Source organism: Phascolarctos cinereus, unplaced genomic scaffold (assembly GCF_003287225.1).
Source record: "Phascolarctos cinereus isolate Bilbo 61053 unplaced genomic scaffold, phaCin_HiC Scaffold_1;HRSCAF=81, whole genome shotgun sequence".
NCBI lineage: Eukaryota > Metazoa > Chordata > Mammalia > Diprotodontia > Phascolarctidae > Phascolarctos > Phascolarctos cinereus.
Genome location: NW_027555514.1, coordinates 46,158,171 through 46,176,040, shown reverse-complemented (window position 1 = coordinate 46,176,040; position 17,870 = coordinate 46,158,171). Strand labels below are relative to the sequence as shown.

Sequence of the window (17,870 nt, the reverse complement as noted above, 5' to 3'; positions counted from 1 at the left end):
AGGTGAGACAGTTGTTCAGTTGTTTTTTGATTTGTATCTTCTTCTTTGTGACCCAATCTAAAGATTTCTTGGCAAAGATACTGGAGTACTTTGCCATATCCTTCTCCAGCTCATTTTATAGAGGAAACTGAAGCAAACAGGGTTAAGTGACTTGCCCTTGGTCACACAGCTTGTAAGTGTTACAGGCTGTATTTGAACTCCAGAAGATGAGTCTTCTTGGCTCCAGGCCCTGCATTCTATCCGCCATTATCACCTAGCTGTTGGAGGTGGGACTTTAATCCGGGTCTTATTCATTCCAAGGTTAATTTTCTAACCATTATGCCATAGACAATTGCTTTAATCCAATTGCTAAAGACCAGGCATTGTAGAAATGGGACTTTTGGAAAGGAAAGTAGTCCCTGGAAGGGAAAATACAATTCTGGAGAAGGCAGACAGCAGGTAGATGCAGGAAAGGTATAAATGTGATGACTGCATGAGGACATTGGGACCCTGAGGACTAAAAAAACTGCAGACATTTTATTTAGTGCCCTGCTTCCGCTTCCGCTCTGCATCCTAAGAGATTGGCACATAGTAGGGCTTCATGCATTTCTTTCTTTTCTTTCCCCTCCTTCCTTCCTTTCTTGTCTTCCTTTCTTCCTTCTTCCCTTCCTTCCCTACTTTTCTTTCCCTTTCCTTAAGCCACTATAGATACTTAATAATAGAATTTTATTTTTTAAAGTCGGCGGCCCTCTGGAAAAGGGCAGAGCACGACGCGCAGGCGCAGGGCGATGTTTTCCCCCACGGCGGGGGCGCGTTTTCCGGCGCACGAGCACGCGCACGCACAGACGGGGCATCGTGGGAGGAAGAGCGGGAGAGGGAGGGAGCAGCCGCTTCCCTTTCCGGTTGGCCTCCTGTGTGGGAACGTCATTCTGCACTGCTCTGCCCCCTGGCGGCTACCCGCGGCGACTGAGGCGCTTCGCTTAAGGGAAGCACTTCCTGCGCTCGCCCCGCCCACTGGCGGAGGCCGCGCTATATAAGAACGTCATTTCCGCCCCAGTTCCCTTTCCGCGCTGCTCCGTGGAGGGTTCCATACGGCGTTGTTCTCGGTCAGTGTCTGGGAGTTACATGTCGCGTCCAGCCGCCAAGGGCACGAGGGGAGGCGGGAGGCCACAAGGGCCTGCGGGGTGGCAGGGAGGCCCAGCCCTAGCTGGCGTCGACGCCACGCGGGCGCTAGGCCTGGGGAGGGCCGGCGCACGTGGCGGCCCTTCTGGGCCGTGTCTCGGCCGCTCTCCTGCCTTCCGCGGGAAGGCTCCGGCGCCCTCGTCTCGCCGGGGAAGGGAAGGAGGGCCATGGCCGGCAGGCAGCCGCGTCCTTGCGGATAATGCAAGAAGACGGTCCCCTCGGGTCCCCCCACCGATACGATCCGAGCAGCCGGAAGTGTCTAGTCCGATCCCCGGAGGAGAGGAAGCCCTTACCCAGGGTCTCAACCCCGGCACACAGTGGAGCAAGGCTGGGGGCGGGGGCCGCGACCACCCCACGTGCAGCATCTGGTGCCCGGGTTAGGTGCAGCTGGGCACCCACGGCTGCAGAGCAGCTGCTGGCTCCTGCCCAGCACGGAAGAAATGTCATTTGTTGTGTTGTTTGGCTGAGGTTTTAGGGATAAGAGCTGGAGAACGCTCCGAAGACTTAAAATACAGGTTACTGTTCTGTACGTTTTTAGAAACGTTGCTTGTTTGCATTGTGGAAATAGTTTTGACTTTGTGTATCTGTAGACCACACTTTGAAAACCACTGGTATTGATTGTCTGCAGATTTCCCAGTGCACCTCTGCCCAAGGGATTTGAACCCTTGACCTCCTGGTTTGGAGGCTGCTTTCTGTCTAAGATAGCTGTGATGCAGAATTAATAATAAAACGAGATTAAATGTTTCCAGAGATGGGTGAAACTATATTGCTCAAGTTTATATAGCTATTAGGCTTATTAGGAATTTGTGGGTCGATGAACAGCCAGAATGGATTTCTCAAAACACAGTCAAGTACCGGGGGTTCTAATTGTTTTCTGCTATTTCAGGTTTCCGTCGTAACTTCAAAGGGAAACTTTCACAATGTCCGGAGCCCTAGATGTCTTGCAGATGAAGGAGGAGGATGTCCTCAAATTCCTTGCTGCAGGGACCCATTTGGGTGGCACCAATTTGGACTTCCAAATGGAACAGTATATCTACAAAAGAAAGAGTGACGGTGGGTCTTTGACATTAAAATAGGTGCTGCACAGATTGGGAAGCCTGCTTGTTCCTAACAGGTCATGTGCCTGAGTGTGCTATCTACCCTATCAAGAAAGTGGCTGGGGCATTGATGCTCAAAGATGATTTTTGGAGGGTGTGTTTGAACCTTTGGAGGGTGTTTAGATAATTTAGCAGGGTCTTGAAAAGAAAGTAGTGTAGTAATAAGTTCATGTTTAATAGCGTTCAAGGTGAGTGTATTTTTCCCATTTTGCAGATTAGGAAACTAAGACTTAACCAAGTGACTTCTCTTATCACGTGGTAAGAATTTCTGAGTTAGGGTTTTGAACCAGGTGTTCTCCAAATCTGTCATCATTTAGTAGGCAAAACTGTTGTGTGTATTTGTGGCCATTTAAGGATTCTCAAATTTTCAAGTTCAGCCTGTGATGGGGCCAGCTATCTCACCATACTGTGCTTTATTAATGAACTCACTTAATTTTATAAATTATGTAATTATGTGGAATCAGTAATTTTGTTGTTGTTCATTCATGTCTTATTCTTTTCAACCCTGTGGATCGTACTGTTCAAGGAGTTTTCTTGGCAAAGATAATGGAATGGTTTGCCATTTCCTTCTCAAATAATTTAGCATTTTGCAAAAGGAAAAAAAGCATTGCAAATACAAGCATCCTCATATTTTATTCTTGATTTAATATAATTTTGGAATTGGTAAATTCATAGATAGGTAAACTTATCACCGTGCCTTTTGATCATGTAATCCCTTCGCATTTGGGTTGTTGGGAACAAGCATATATTTAGTGTCTGCTTTGTACCTGGTGCTGGTACATAGTGTAAGGGCTTTACAGATAATTCATTTGATCCTTAGCTCTGTGAGGTGGGTGTTATCCCCATTTCAAGTTTGAGGCAACGGGCAGTTAATTAACTTTGGCCAGGGTAACATAGCTAGTAGGTGTGAGTCTATTTAAAAGAAGATCTTTCTGATTCTAGTCCCTATGTGTAATAGATATTGCAGTAGCTTTTTAAAAATAGTGAACTTTTCCTCATTTGAATCCCTTGAAATGATTTGAGATAAATTATAAATAATAGTATGCAACTGAAGGTGAGATTAGCAGTTATCACAAAGAACATAACAGAAGAAGCCACTTTACAGAGCTAATCCGGGTGATCAGAATATGTGTGAGGTTGTAGGAATGCAAGAAAAGTCTTTACTGTTGGCTTAATTCTACTTTGCACATTATTAAAACCCAGAGTTTAGGCCGGTTTTAGGCCAATAAACTTCTGAGTGTCGGAAGTGTGCTACAGTATGTTGGCAGGATTTTCGCTAACACCAGGAGAGCTTGCCTCTGTGACTGGAGTTTGATAGTAGTCACTGCCACACGTCTTATTTTAGCTGGTGGTCTTGGTGTTACATGCAAGTTGGTTCTGAGAACTTGGTTCTGCCCACTATAGGTATCTACATCATCAATTTGAAGAGAACTTGGGAAAAGCTTCTGCTGGCAGCTCGTGCTATTGTTGCCATTGAAAATCCAGCTGATGTTAGTGTCATCTCATCCAGGAACACTGGACAGGTATGTGGGGTTCAGACTGATAAGTCACATTGATAGCTTATCAGGTACATTCTCATTTGATCCTCAAAACAGGCGTAACAAGGTAAATGGTATAGTATGTCATCCATTGTACAGATGAAGTGACTGAGGCTCAGACAGTTAGATTGGAACTGATATCACTGGAGTGCTAGTCTAGCACTCTAGAATGACCAGGGTCTTTTAGGTGGACCAGAGCTATCTGGGAATCTAAAGGGACAAACAGGGTGTCCATTGCTTTAACTTGTTGGTGTCCAGTTATTTATAATTCCTAGGGATCTTTGGGTGGTGGTTTGCTGTCATGGAACTGTTTCAGTCTCTGATGAGGGATAAAGTTAGAGAAAATATGAAAAGGTGAGTTAGCACAATGTAAATATAAAGAATTTGGTTGTTGCTTTATTTCTAAATAATACACATTCCAAAACAAGTTCAGAACCGGGCACATTCCATCTTGGAGGTGTCTAAAGGCTGATTACAAAACTGAAGAGTAAGCTCACTATAGAAAGAGGGGGGGAAATTAATTATAAGTTCATATATTGTTGGTGCCCTCACTGTTGACCTCATTAGTGTTATACAATAACTGGTTTAAGTTGTGAACTAAATTCAAAGCTAGGGCCAATATGAGACCTATATATAAAATCATTAGTCTAGATCTGTGACTAGAGTTTACTACATACATTTGTATTTGTTTCGATCTGGAGACAAGTTATATTAACAAAACTCACAAAAAAACCAAACCTTAGCGAGCTTGGTTCTTGATTGAATTGAAACCAGCCAGATTTTATGTAGTTCATTGAAAGCATGAAAAAGTTAGGAAATTCATCAATACTATTTTTTGTGCTTAAAGGTTTTCTCAGAGGAATATATTCTTAGATGTGAGGCTTTAAAAAAAAAACCTACTTTTGTGAGCATTTATTCTAACTGGCCTTTCTCAGTAGAACAGTTTAGAAAACCATCTTTGGATTTGGATTTTAAGTCCATTGCCTCTGGCAGGGTGTAGTCTTGGGGCCTTAAGGTTTATCATCTAAAAGTCTTTGTTGTTTTTCTCTGTAATGTTATCATTGTATAGATTGTTCTTATTCTGCTCACTTCACCCTGCATCAGTTCATAGAGGTCTTTTCAGTTTTCATTTTGTCACTTCTTAGGGCATAATAATGGAGAGGCTTTGTCTACATAATGCTAGGAAATAGAAATGTGAGAGAATATTTTTGAAATTCATTACTAAAGCGAAGCTTGAGCTAATTGGGTATGTGCATGGAGGAATTGATGGTTTGCCATCTTCTTTGTTCTTGCTGGGCAATGTGGTTTAGGGCCTCTGTAACTCTTTGGTTCATCCCTTTTGTACTCAGCGAGCTGTTCTGAAATTTGCTGCTGCCACTGGTGCCACACCTATTGCTGGACGTTTCACACCGGGCACCTTCACTAACCAGATCCAGGCAGCTTTCAGGGAGCCTCGCCTCTTGGTGGTCACTGATCCTCGAGCAGATCACCAGCCTCTTACTGAAGCATCGTACGTTAACCTTCCAACCATTGCATTGTGCAACACAGACTCCCCACTTCGCTATGTGGACATTGCCATTCCATGTAACAACAAGGTATCGGCCAGGATCTTGCCATCTTTTTTTTTTTTTTAGTTTGGTCTTGGGGCAAGGGGAAGGGAGTGCACATTTATATATTGTGGTTGCAGTGTGCTAAACTCTTCACAAGTCATCTCGTTTGATCTTAGGCCTTGAATTAGCTCTTGGAAAGAGCTCACTGGGCGACATTGCACACTGTTAGAGCTTGGAGCTGAGGCCAGTCACTGGCCAATGAACTCACAAGTGTAGGTTGTGTGCTACATTGATGGCAGGTTTTTCGCTAACACCACAAGGGCCTTTGTGGTCCAGTGAGTGGAGTTTGATAGTATTCCATGCAACAGATGCTTAAGACGCTTTTAAGAGAAAAGTTCCACAGGAGTAAAGAACTAAAATAGACCCTAGAGGAGGTATTAGGCAACCTGGGATAGATACGTTAGGACCCAGGAGGTGCTCAGCTTCTGGGCATAATGGAGGCTTTATTCTGCATGCTACTCCTTCCTCCTTTGCCTTTGTAATTTCTTAGCCTCTGCTGTTTTTAAAGAGGTTCCTTCTTCCGACTATGGATTTGCAGATGGATAGCAGATTGGTTTGAGGTTCTCTGAGAGGTCCTTTGTGCTGCACTGAGCTTTGAGATAAACTAAAGGTATCTGTTCCATAGTTTTGTTGTGAAAGCTAGAGAAAGTATGACAATGGGCTGTTATGAAATGAGGGAGCTAGCACAGCATTTGCTTGGTTCTGTTCAACAGTGTGATTTTTGCAGGGAGCTCACTCAGTGGGTCTGATGTGGTGGATGCTGGCCCGGGAAGTCCTGCGTATGCGTGGTACCATCTCCCGTGAACACCCGTGGGAGGTCATGCCCGATCTTTACTTCTACAGGGATCCAGAGGAGGTAACTTGGTCAACTTCAGTATTGAAATCAATGGGCCCTTGTTGAAAGTAGCTTGTGCATTATGCGGTTGGCTGCTATAGCTTCCCCAGAACATAAGTAATTTTCTGGAATTAAGAAAACTACCACGTGCTATGTTGCTTAATAGTAATTTGAGAGTTGCTTAGCATGTATAATGACATGTGTATGCCCCATGGTTTTTTGCCAGATTGAAAAGGAAGAGCAGGCTGCAGCTGAGAAGGCCGTGACAAAGGAGGAGTTCCAGGGTGAATGGACTGCACCTGCCCCAGAATTCACTGCTACTCAACCGGAGGTGGCTGATTGGTCTGAGGGAGTACAGGTGCCATCTGTGCCCATTCAGCAGTTCCCTACCGGTAAGTGGAGGGGAGGGGAGTTAAAAGAACATCCTAATAAGTGTATTAGGACGTGGAGAATGGGGAACCTTGATCCTGCTGTGCTTAGGATGGATATATAAGAGGTGAATACTTCTGCCAGGCACACTGGGTAACACCATGGGTATTTCCTTGAGTTGAGGGGAGTAGTTGTCTTTCTGTTTAAGAGATTTATAAATGTCATCGATGTGTGGTTCACGTATGTGCTATCATGGCATATTCTTTAAAGAAATGTTTGTTGAACTAAAAGGCCGGTGGGGTAGGGGAGATGCTCTTTGGGAACAGAGCTCATGAGCTCTTTTTTTCCTGTTTTTAGAAGACTGGAGCGCTCAGCCGGCTACCGAGGACTGGTCTGCGGCTCCTACTGCTCAGGCCACCGAGTGGGTAGGAACTACCACAGAGTGGTCTTAAGTTTTACCCCACGTGCTCTAATAGTGTTGGAAAAATGCTGATGGAAAATAAACATTGGTTTCTTACATTCTTGGTGTCATTTCATTCTTTATATTGATTACTCTAATATTTTGCTCCAGGTTTTCACACTTAGGAAGAGTCTTCCTGAAACTTCGTCCAGCTGTCTTAGATCAGTTTATAAGACTTCTTAGGAAATCTCTTTGGTATTTTTTCATTTGGCATAAGGATTAACAGTAAGGTCAAAATTTGTTTTTATTGAATAATTTGTGGAGACTTGGTGCCAGAGATTTAGGAGTCTGGCATGGACACGAGCAGCAGCTTCAGTTTAATTGGGTGTGGATTTAATCCTTTCTGAGCCACTTGTCTAACCTTTATGCAGGTATATGCTGCTGGTACTGTGGACCAAAGATTGAATGAAGCATCTCGGAATTTAGTAACTTGATAATTGCTTCAGATCGGAAAAGGAGATTTTTAGGGTCAATCTAACACTTACCTCCTTCATGAAGCACCAGTACAGTGTGCCTGAGCCAGATGCCACCTGAAGCCTTGCTGGTTTTAGGAACGTCAGCTTGGTTGCCCTGCGAGGGGCAGGAGGTGTTTACAATGACTGCTTGTCCACATCCCAGATTACAGGGAAGTATCACCTCCCTGGTGACTGGCCATAGTGAGGTGTTCCTGCCCAGTGTGTATTTGCTTCCTTGTTCAGGGAGTTTGGGGGACTAAAGCTCACCTAGCACAAGGCACTTACAGGCACTGTTTCTCTGCCTAACCAGATAGGAAGTACTTTTTGAAAACGGGTGGGGAGTTTGGTCAAGCCCAAGTTGTGGCTGCTGATATGATGTATGGTTTAAAAAATTGCTGATGAACCATTTCAAAACCAAGACAGTTTCAGAAGGTTTTGGGTTCGTGTAGTCTCAGCTTTTTATGTTGTAGATCCCCTTGTTTGCCTCCGAAGCCATTGTACCCCCTTTGGGAATGTTTTGATGCTTAAAAGGATTTTAATGGAAACCTATGTTGGTATAATTACCAACATGTTAAAAAGCCAAAGTTCACAGACCTCAGATTACAAGTCAGTGAGAAAGGGGCAGCTAGGTGGTGCAGTGGGTAGAAGTCTTGAAGTCAGGAGAACCTGAGTTCAGATTTGGCCTCAGACACATACCACTCTAGTTGTGTGACTTGGGGCAAGTCACTTAACCTCAATTGTGTCACCAAAAAAAAAAAATTCAGAAGACTAGCTAGGACTGGTAAGGACCAGGAAATGCTTTGGAAAGCTTTCAGGTGGCATAGGAAGTAGAAGGGACCCTGGAGATGGTGGTACAGCCCGGTGGTGTAGTGGATGGAGCCCAGGATGGAGTCAGGGAGTCCTGAATTGTACACTGACTTTCTCTGTCATCCTGGGCAATTCTCTTGGCTTCTGTGCCTTAAGTTTCCCAATCTGTAAAATGGGGATAGGCCCTACCCAATACGGTTGTAAGAATCAATTGGGTTACAATGAAAAAACATAAACTCTAAATGCTAGGCTAGGCTGCCGTTATCTTCAGAAGAGAAAAGCCCTGAAAAGTGGCTTAAGGAAGGATCAGATGACTCCAAGTGTTTGTATATAGACCATGGAAATTGTGGAGAGGTGAGCTGTTTGAATTTTGTTCTTTTATTTTTTTTAACATTTTTAGGCAGTTGGGGTGTCAAGTGTTTGGTCTGAGGCCAGACTTGAACTCAGGTCCTCCTGACTCCAGGGCTGGTGCTCTATCCACTGCGCCACCTAGCTATCCCCAGGCTGTTTGAATTTTGAAGCAGAAAGTGGAGGAAAAACTTTTTACTCATAACCTAACTTCAAAGTGGCTTTTAATACCACCGAAGTAAAAGCTTAATGGTAGGAGGAAAGGTCTGTGGAGGACACTTTCTCCCTCTAGATCAGTTCATTTGCTTTTTCGAGTCCAAGAACATGGTTGCAGGATCTGATTGGGCGTGGAATGATGGGCCATCTGTAGGATACTTAATCCATAGAGTGGTTGGGAGACCCAAAGATGTGTGTAAGACACTTAAGTGTAAGTGTGTAACACACTCCAGAGATCCTGGCAAAACTCTTAAAAGGTTTTGAGTGTCCAAGGGCATTAATTATAATGGCATAAATTAGGTTGCTGGTTGTGTAACATAAAATGGGGATAATAATAGAACCTGTGTCTCAGGGTTATTGTGAGGACTAAGTAAGATAACTTGTAAAGCATACTTTAAAATGCTATAGAAATAGTAGCTATGATTAGAGGCTGTTGGCGGCGGCTAGGTGGCGCCATAGTGCGTAGAGTGCAGAGCATGGTGTCAGGAAGACTCATCCTGAGTTCAAATGTGGTCTCAGATACATACTTGTGTGTCCCTGGGCAAGTCACTTAACTGTTTGCCTAGTGTCCTCATTTGCAAAATGAGCTGGAGAAGGAAATGGCAAACCATTCCAGTGTCTGCGAAGAAAACAGGGTCACGTAGAGTGGAACATGAGTGATGGAACAATTCTTAGAGGTGGCTGGATAGATCAGTGGGCCTGGAGTTCAGACACTTTCTAGCTTTGTGACTCGGCAAGACACTTAACCTCTATTTGCCTCAATTTCCTCAACTCTAAAGGTAGTGTAGCCAGGTGAGGAATAAGGTGATGTCTGATCTGAGCTGGGGTATCCCCTAAATGGAGGCTTGGAATTCGTGGCCCCAGAGTATAGGATTTCAAGTCTGAGGGACTTAAATGCTACCTCTGCTATTATGTGACTAAGGGAGAGTCAGCTTTTTCATCTCTGAACCTCAATTTTCTCATCTACTAAAATGGGAAAGTTCAATGAGATAACCTTTAAGACGGCCAGTTATAAATCTATGGTCCTATTATTATCTCCATGCTACCACTCTCCTTTCCCTCCTGAAGAGATTCATTAGTTTATGTTTTGACATTGTACAAGTAGCAAGTGGCTGGAATTGCCATGTACAAAGTCAAATCCTTGAGGAGGATTTGTATTTGATTAATGTGTGGGTGGGGACAGAGTAGCCTTCTGAGTTGTCCTCTTGGTGTCTTGTCTTTGAAGAGCTAAGTACTCAGAAGTTGAAGCTTTCAGAAATCTCATCGATCTTTCTATGAGAACTGAGAGATCAGCTGAGAAGAGTTTCCATCTGGTGGCTAATCATCACGAATTTGCTTTCTAAGCAGAGTTTCTTCATATGCTTTCATCCCTTTTGACATAAGAGGAAACTTTCTTCTAATGACAGCTGCCCCCAAATGGAAGGATTTGCCTCAGGAGGTGGTGGGTTGGTTCCCCATCACCCAGGGTCTTCAGACGTAGGCTGGATGACCATTAGATCATGAAGGAGTTCTCATTCAGGTGCTGGTGAAACTAAATGACCTCTGAGGTCCTTTTCGACTCCAAGAATCTGAGACTTAAAAAATGGGAGCTGTCTGCCATGCCTGGAGAGCGTAGGAAATTAACTGACTAGTTCAAGGTTATGTACAGTTGGTTGAGGGGCCTGAGCCAGGTTTTTTGACAAAAGGACCCATTGAAGTCATCAAGAGAGTGCTACAACAGTACTTTTTGTGGTGGCAAAGAATTGGAAATTGAGGGGATGCCCATTGATTGGGGAATGGCTGAATTAAGTTGTGATGTACGGATGGTAATGTGCTATAAGATGAGCAGGTGTATTTCAGAAAAACTTGGGAAGACTTACATGAACTGATGCAAAGTGAGGTGAGCAGAGTCCAGAGACATTGGACACAGTGACATCAATACTGTAGGATGATCCACTGTGAATGATTTAGCTCTTCTCAGCAATACAACGATCCAAGAATTCTAAAGGACTCATGATGAAAAATGCTATCCACATCTAGAGAAAGAACTGATGGAGTTGGAATGCAGATCAAAGCATTCTATTTTCACTTTCTTTGTTTTTTTTCATTTTTTTTTCCCTTTTGGTCTGTTTCTCCTTTCATAACATGGCTGATATGGAAATATGTTTCACGTGATTGCACATATATAATCTATTTAAAATTCTTACTGTCTTAGGGAGGAGGCAAGTGAGGGAAAGAGGGAGAAAGTTTGGAACTCAGAAATTTTTTAAAATGATTGTTAAAAACTGTCTTTGTAATTGGAAATGTAATTGGAAAAAAAATGCTATAAAAAAAAAGGAAAAAGCACTATAATCTCCAAAGTGGGGGCCCAAGATTTTTCAGAATAGGCATCTAAGCCCAGATGAAAAAAATGTAGGCATCATATAAATCTCAAAGCATCATGTCAAGTATTACTAGATGAAGAAAGAGCCTTCTAATTTGAACCTATTCATACATGAATATTTAAACAGCTCATGTTTATTTACATGCTGCTTTAAGGTTCACAAACTCCTTTATATACATTATATAATTTGAGCCTCACAACTCATATTATTACGGTAATTAAGCTTATATTATTTTCCACATTTTTTTTTTGGGGGAAAGAAAACTGAAGCTCAGGCAAGGGACTTGTCCTGGGTCACCCTATTGGAGGGTGTCTAAGATTGTTTCCAAACTTTGAAGCCCAGCACTATCCATTTTATTCTGTTGCCTGGTAACCCAGTCCCCAGCCCTGACCTGTCTACGAATTGCTTTCCAATCTCCTAGTTCTTTGACCTTTCATTTCAATATGCTTTCAATTTCCTCATCTTTATTCTTCTTTGAGTCAACTCTTAAAATTGGGAGATAGATCCCTGAGTTTGTAGTTTTAAAAATTACAATATTTATTAGACATGTCAGCTTCCATTTTTCCAAGTAGTGGTAATATAAAAGTTATATTTAGCAAATCAGTAATGCTAAACTAATGATTAAACATGCAACAGAAACAGTAATAACCTAGAAAACAATAGTTACATGCGATTATAATTTATGAAATAATATTTATATATAGTAATAATCTTTGAAGTAATAGTTACATACAATTAAGATGTATCAAATATAAGTAAAATAGGCAAATCGATTATTAAGCTCCTGTTGTTCTAGGGGCAAATATGGTGAATAAAGCAATTCCTACTTGTTGGGGGGGTGGAAGGGGGGTTGAAAATGAGAGAAAATATCTATAGGAAAGAGAAAAAGAAGTGCAAAACCCTAGCTGTAAGTCCCTGCTTGCAATGGGTTTGTTTTAGGGTTGACCTTCATGTATAACCAAGGCGGGATGATCTTTCTACTTGTTACTAGCTTATTTTCCGTGTTATTCCCTAAACAATCAAGAGGCATGTTTGGATATTTCTTTATTAATTACTTAAATTGCATCATCTCTTAATTCTGAGCCCCACCCTAGTTAATTTAATAAAAATACTTTATAAAAAAAGCCTATAGGAAAAAGTTATTTCAGAAAAAAAATAAGCTGGAGAAATTTCCTGTAGGATTTTTACTTATATATCATCTATGCCTGTATCTGTGTATAAATTTCTACTTCCCTCATCCTCCTGCTTACGTAAACATCAAGGTTACTGACTATAGTATTAGCAGTGTAACCAACAATGTCGCGGACGGGACTGTTTACACTATATGGGCTGTGTGAAGTATCACACCCAAAGTCACCGCTAATCATCCTAACAGTTGCTAACTTCTCAGCTCTGCAGATGTAGTCCTGGCATTTAGTTCTTTCAGGGTACCCAAATGCTTTCTCAACAATTCTGTTTCTTTGCAAGATAAACTTTATATTCTTAGCAAATGAGTTCTCTTCACCTGTTTTCTCTGTATTTTCTTGAGCCATTATAGTTAACAGTCCCCCTCCAGAACAGTGGTGAAACCGTCTCCGCGTAGAAAGACACTGTCCATGGTCCTGTTGCCTCTTAATGAGCCACTAGACTAGTAACAGTTATCATTTGTGGGAGAGCCTATTGAAATTGGTGGTAAGTAATCATATACTGTGTGTGTATCTGTGTGTGTATAGTTGTGCTGTTTCAGTCATGTTTAACTCTTTGTGACCCCCTTTTGGAGTTTTCTTGGCAGAGATACTAAAGTGGTTTGCCATTTCCTTCTCCAGCTCATTTTACAGATGAGGAAGCTGAGGCAAACGGGGTGAAGTGACTTGCCCAGGGTCACACCAGCTAGTAAGTATTGGAGCCTGGATTTAAACTCATGAAGATGAGTCTTCTTGACTCCAGGCCTGACACTCTATCCACTGCACCACCGATCTATATACCTATATCTATAGGTATCTATATATCTGTATCTATGAATTTTTTTTTGGGGGGGAGGGTATGATGGTGTGGGCACAGAGATACAGTATAAGGGAAAATTTCAGTTGGATTAACCCTATAGTGAAGTGATCTGCCTTGGAAGTAGTCAGTCCCCTTTTACTAGAAGTGTTCAGGCAGAAACTGGATCTCCATTTATCTGGGATGTTATGATGGAGATTATTGTCCAAACATTGCCTGGACAGCATCTGATGTTTCTTCTCTAACTTGTGGCTCGGAGCTTTTGGTCCATGTTCCTATGAAGTGGGATTGGTTTTGGGCATCTCTCAAAGACATGCTTGAGCCACCTAGGGAAATGCTGAATGTGGCTTGGTCCTAACTCTCCTGGAGAGGGTCTTCAGTTCTCTTGAAAGAATCAGGCTAACAATAAACACCGAATAGAGTTTTTAGAAGACACATAAGCAACAGGAAAGGAATTTGTATCCATTCAAGACTAGTAAAGAATAGTTACAGCCCATCTTCCAGTGAGTGACATTTCATTCCTCACCTTCTGCCCCTTTCCCCTGCAAAGATTGAGTTACAATGCCTACAAAATATAACAATTCATGACACCACTGAGGCAAATCCCTCCCCCATACTCTGTGGTCATGGGACTGGTCCAATGTCAGCTTTTGTTTTCTTGCTCCACAGGAGCAAGTATGGAGTTGGGGCTAGAAGGAGTCTTGGAGAGTGAGTTCAGGCCTTAGGGAGATGAAGCATAGCCAGACTCCTAAAAAGGGAGGTCTCAGGGAGGAAGTCCCCAATGAGGAGAACAGGACCAAAGGTTGGACTTCCTTTTTGGAATAGTGATTTTTCCATTCCTGAAATAATTTGAGCGGAAAGTGGCTGATGACATGTGTAGTATGCAGCAAAGGGATTGAAAGGAGGGCTGTATTAGCTAGACCTCTATGGTCCTCAGCAGTTCCATAATTATATAGCTGTAACTTTAGATCAAGGATGACAAGGCAGAGGTGGGAGGGAAACTGCCATGAAGGAACGTTTATGTTTTATGGTAATCCCTCAATCAGAATATTTAGTAATTGAGGACAGTAGCCCAGAGAACTGAGTTTAGATGTCCCTTTTGTGGTCATCTTTTGTGGAGAGAGTTTGAGAGACTGCTCTGTAGAAGGAGAGTCGTGCTTTATGTTTCCCTAGCTTCCGTATTGTACTGGTGGATTGTCCTGTACAGATGTTGCCATGGAAAGGTCACTGTCTCCTTTATTTTATAGTTCAGGTGTTTTTGGATCTGAGATGGGAAACCTTTCCAAATATCCAGAGTCAAAGTGGTGGTGCTGGTGCTGGTGGTGGTAGTAGTTGTAGTGGTACTAGTAGTAGAAGCAGCAGCAACATCAGCATCAGCAGTAATAGTAGCAGAAGCAGCCAGCAGCAGTAGTAGTAAAGTAATAGTGGTGGTAGTATTATTAGTAGTAAAAAAATAGTAGTGGTATTAGTAGTAGTAGCAGCAGTAGTAATAATAATAACTCAACATTTACATAATGCTTTAAAGTTTGCAAAAGCACTTTATATTCATTGATTATTTCATTTAATCCTTTCAGAACACCGATAAGCTAACTACTATTATTATCCCCGTTTACAGATGAATAAACTGAGTCTGAGTGAGGTAAAGTGATTTGCCCAGGGCTACCCACCTGATTAGAAGCAGGGAGGCAGGGCAGGCAGTGTGGTGCAGTGGTTAGAGTGTTAGATTATTGTTATTTTTTTAAGTGTCAGAGGACTGCCTTTCATCCCAGCCCCACCGCCCACTGGCTTTGTGACCTTGGGCAAGTTTAGTAGCCTCTCTGGGCTTTTGTTCCTTCATCTGTGAAATAACAGGGCTCAGTTAGATGAGAAGTGTCAACCTAAGTACCTGCCAAGCCACACTGTCCAGTAAGATCTGGACTGCATTAAAATGTAATTGGAAAATGTTTAACAGAATAAGTGAAAGTATACTACAACACACATAATGTGAATTTGTGGCTTCCTAAGGAAGCCTGCAGATTGCAGGTGGACGCCACTGATTTAGGTGCCTCCAAGCTCAGATTCTGTGATTCCTAGGAGCCCAATAGGAAGGAGAAATTGAGGTGGTTGTTATCTTTGCAGCTTTGGATCCTGGTCAGCAGAGGGCGCTGTGAGCCCACTTTTAGTCTAAGGTTTGTGCCCTGTGGCCTCTTACAAGCAGGTAAGTCAGGGAGAGTGGGAGAAAAGGAAGTTACAATAACAATAGCTGTGAGAGTTTTGGTGAATATCGGCAAGTTGCCGTTTTCAAAGACCACTTGCCCCAGTTATCTCAGTTGTTCTGCACTTCAATCCTGTGAGGCAGGGCAGAGAAGCTATGGTTATTTCCATTTTTGCAGATGAAGAAACTGAGGCACAGAGAAAGTGGTGGAGTTCAGATGGGAGCTGAAGTCTTCTGACACCAGTGCCCTTTCTTTGTTGTTGTTGTTGATCTGTTCAGTTGTGTCTGACTCTCCATGACCCCGTAGACTTTTATTTTTATCCGTGGGGTTTTCATGGCAAACATAGTGGTTGGCCATTTCTTTCTTTAGTGTGTCCCTATTTTACAGATGAAGAACTGAGGCGAATAGGGGTTGTGAGTTCCCCACTGTCACACAGCTAGTAAGTAACTGAGGCCGGATTTGAAGTCAGATATTCCTGGCTCCAGGCCTGGTTCTCTATCCACTGCACCACCTAACTGCCCCAGTGTCTTTCTACCATTTCTTTGGTGTTGAATTCATTCCTTAACCAAGCTGCTCAGAAGAGCATGTAGACTTTATTTGACTTAATAGTTTTAGAGGGTTATCTAGTTCAATCCCCTAATTTTACTGATAAGAGAACTGAGTCTGGATAACTGAAATGCTTTGCCTTAAGGTAGTAGGTGGCTGTGGCAAAATTCGAACCTTTGTTACCAGTATTGGTTTCTATGGTACCCAACTTCTTGCCTACAAGAGCCATAGAAAAGAGGAAAACATCTTTACCCAGGTGAATAAAGCAGAACAATTGACCACATTGAGCCTTCCCAGAGATGCAAAGACATTAGCTTTTTAACAGAGAAACAGTCCTCTGATAGGATATCTGTAGGCTTTCATACACCCTGAGTAAATCAGTTGTCCGGCTCTCAGTACATGGCAAGTAAATTAAATATATGGCCCTTGACACGGCAAAGACTATCAGCATCTCTTTAAGGCTCCGAGTTACAAGCCATGGAAATGATCTCCTGTAGGGACATTCTTTAATTAGAGAAATGACATTTTATTTCAAGGTTTGTGCCCCATGGCAGTGACTGGAATGGTAATAATGCTGATGTTACTAGGAGGCATCGCAGCATTGGAAAATATGCCTGCTTAGACTGTAAGCAGCTATCATTCTGAGGGTAAACAAATTCACATCTTTTTAAGGCCTAATTGGATTGCAAATGTATGTCGCCTGCCTCCCTGAGCTTTTCTTTGTGTCTGACCTTTGACTGCTTTGCTAGGCTTCACCAGCTTTCAGATGGGCTGGGCATAGGAGCTGCTTTGCCAAGGCTGGCTTGTTGTCTTGTGCCCCTAGACTCTCTCAGTGCATGAGGAGGCGTGGGGTTAGGACAGGTTTGGGAAGGATGGCTTCTCTGGCTTGAGAGCAGTTTTCTGCAGAGTTAGTGTGGACAATAAACTTCAGCAACCACTTATGAAGCCCCTGCTTTGTGCAGAACATGATGCCAGGAGTCAGGGTTGGCACATCAATATTTCAATGGCTCTGTGACCTTGGCGATGTGAATGTGCCCTTCAGTGGGGCCAATGGCAACCCATCTGTGTCTTCTCATCATTTGTAGCTCTTGTCCATGTCCCCCTAGAGATGCTGTTCCGAGAAGCCCCCAGATGTGTTGGAGCCCTTCCTCAATCTCACCAGATGTGCTGGAGCCCTTCCTCAGTCTCACCAGATGTGCTGGAGCCCTTCCTCAATCTCACCAGATGTGCTGGAGCCCTTCCTCAATCTTACCAGATGTGCCGGAGCCCTTCCACTAGCCCCTGAGATGTGCTGGAGCCCTTCCACTAGCCCCCCAAATATGCCAGAGCCCTTCCACTAGCCCCCCAGATGTGCTGGAGCTCTTCCTCAATCTTACCAGATGTGATTGAGCCCTTCCACTAGCCCCCCCAGATGTGCTGGAGCTCTTCCTCGATCTTACCAGGTGTGCTGGAGCCCTTCCAGTAGCCCCCCAGATGTGCTGGAGCTCTTCCTCAATCTTACCAGATGTGCCAGAGCCCTTCCACTAGCCCCTGAGATGTGCCGGAGCCCTTCCACTAGCCCCCCAGATGTGCTGGAGCCCTTCCAGTAGCCCCCCAGATGTGCTGGAGCTCTTCCTTAATCTTACCAGATGTGCTGGAGCCCTTCTTCTAGGTCTCTTAATGTTATGTTCTGCTCCCCCTCCCTAGTGTGACATGTGGCTATCCTGGCATTGTTCCTTGCTATCGCTACCTCACCATCTTACCTCCTGTTCCTATGATATTTTCAACGTCACTTCCTGGGCACTAGTTGTTGATAATTTGCTAGAACTTACCAGCACCCTCCTTCGTCTTCATTGCCCTTGGGGTAACCTGCATTTGCTGGGGGAGGAACAAGGATTAAACAAGGCACGA

General features: G+C 43.3%; 1 protein-coding gene and 2 non-coding genes across 3 annotated transcripts; all 3 read left to right on the top strand.

Annotated features, from left to right (window-relative positions):
• The first annotated feature begins 983 nt into the window (after positions 1–983).
• Positions 984–7,129, top strand: RPSA (ribosomal protein SA). Its single transcript, XM_020987382.2, has 7 exons — positions 984–1,085; positions 2,048–2,214; positions 3,663–3,781; positions 5,146–5,391; positions 6,134–6,262; positions 6,468–6,633; positions 6,968–7,129. Exons 2-7 carry the CDS (start codon positions 2,082–2,084, stop codon positions 7,060–7,062), a joined length of 888 nt encoding a protein of 295 aa, XP_020843041.1. The 5' UTR covers positions 984–1,085; positions 2,048–2,081; the 3' UTR covers positions 7,063–7,129.
• Positions 3,440–3,593, top strand: LOC144455191 (small nucleolar RNA SNORA62/SNORA6 family). The gene has a single exon (XR_013483903.1). It is a non-coding gene; the product is annotated as a small nucleolar RNA SNORA62/SNORA6 family (small nucleolar RNA).
• On the top strand, positions 5,561–5,716 carry LOC144455190 (small nucleolar RNA SNORA62/SNORA6 family). The gene has a single exon (XR_013483902.1). It is a non-coding gene; the product is annotated as a small nucleolar RNA SNORA62/SNORA6 family (small nucleolar RNA).
• Positions 7,130–17,870: the final 10,741 nt, after the last annotated feature.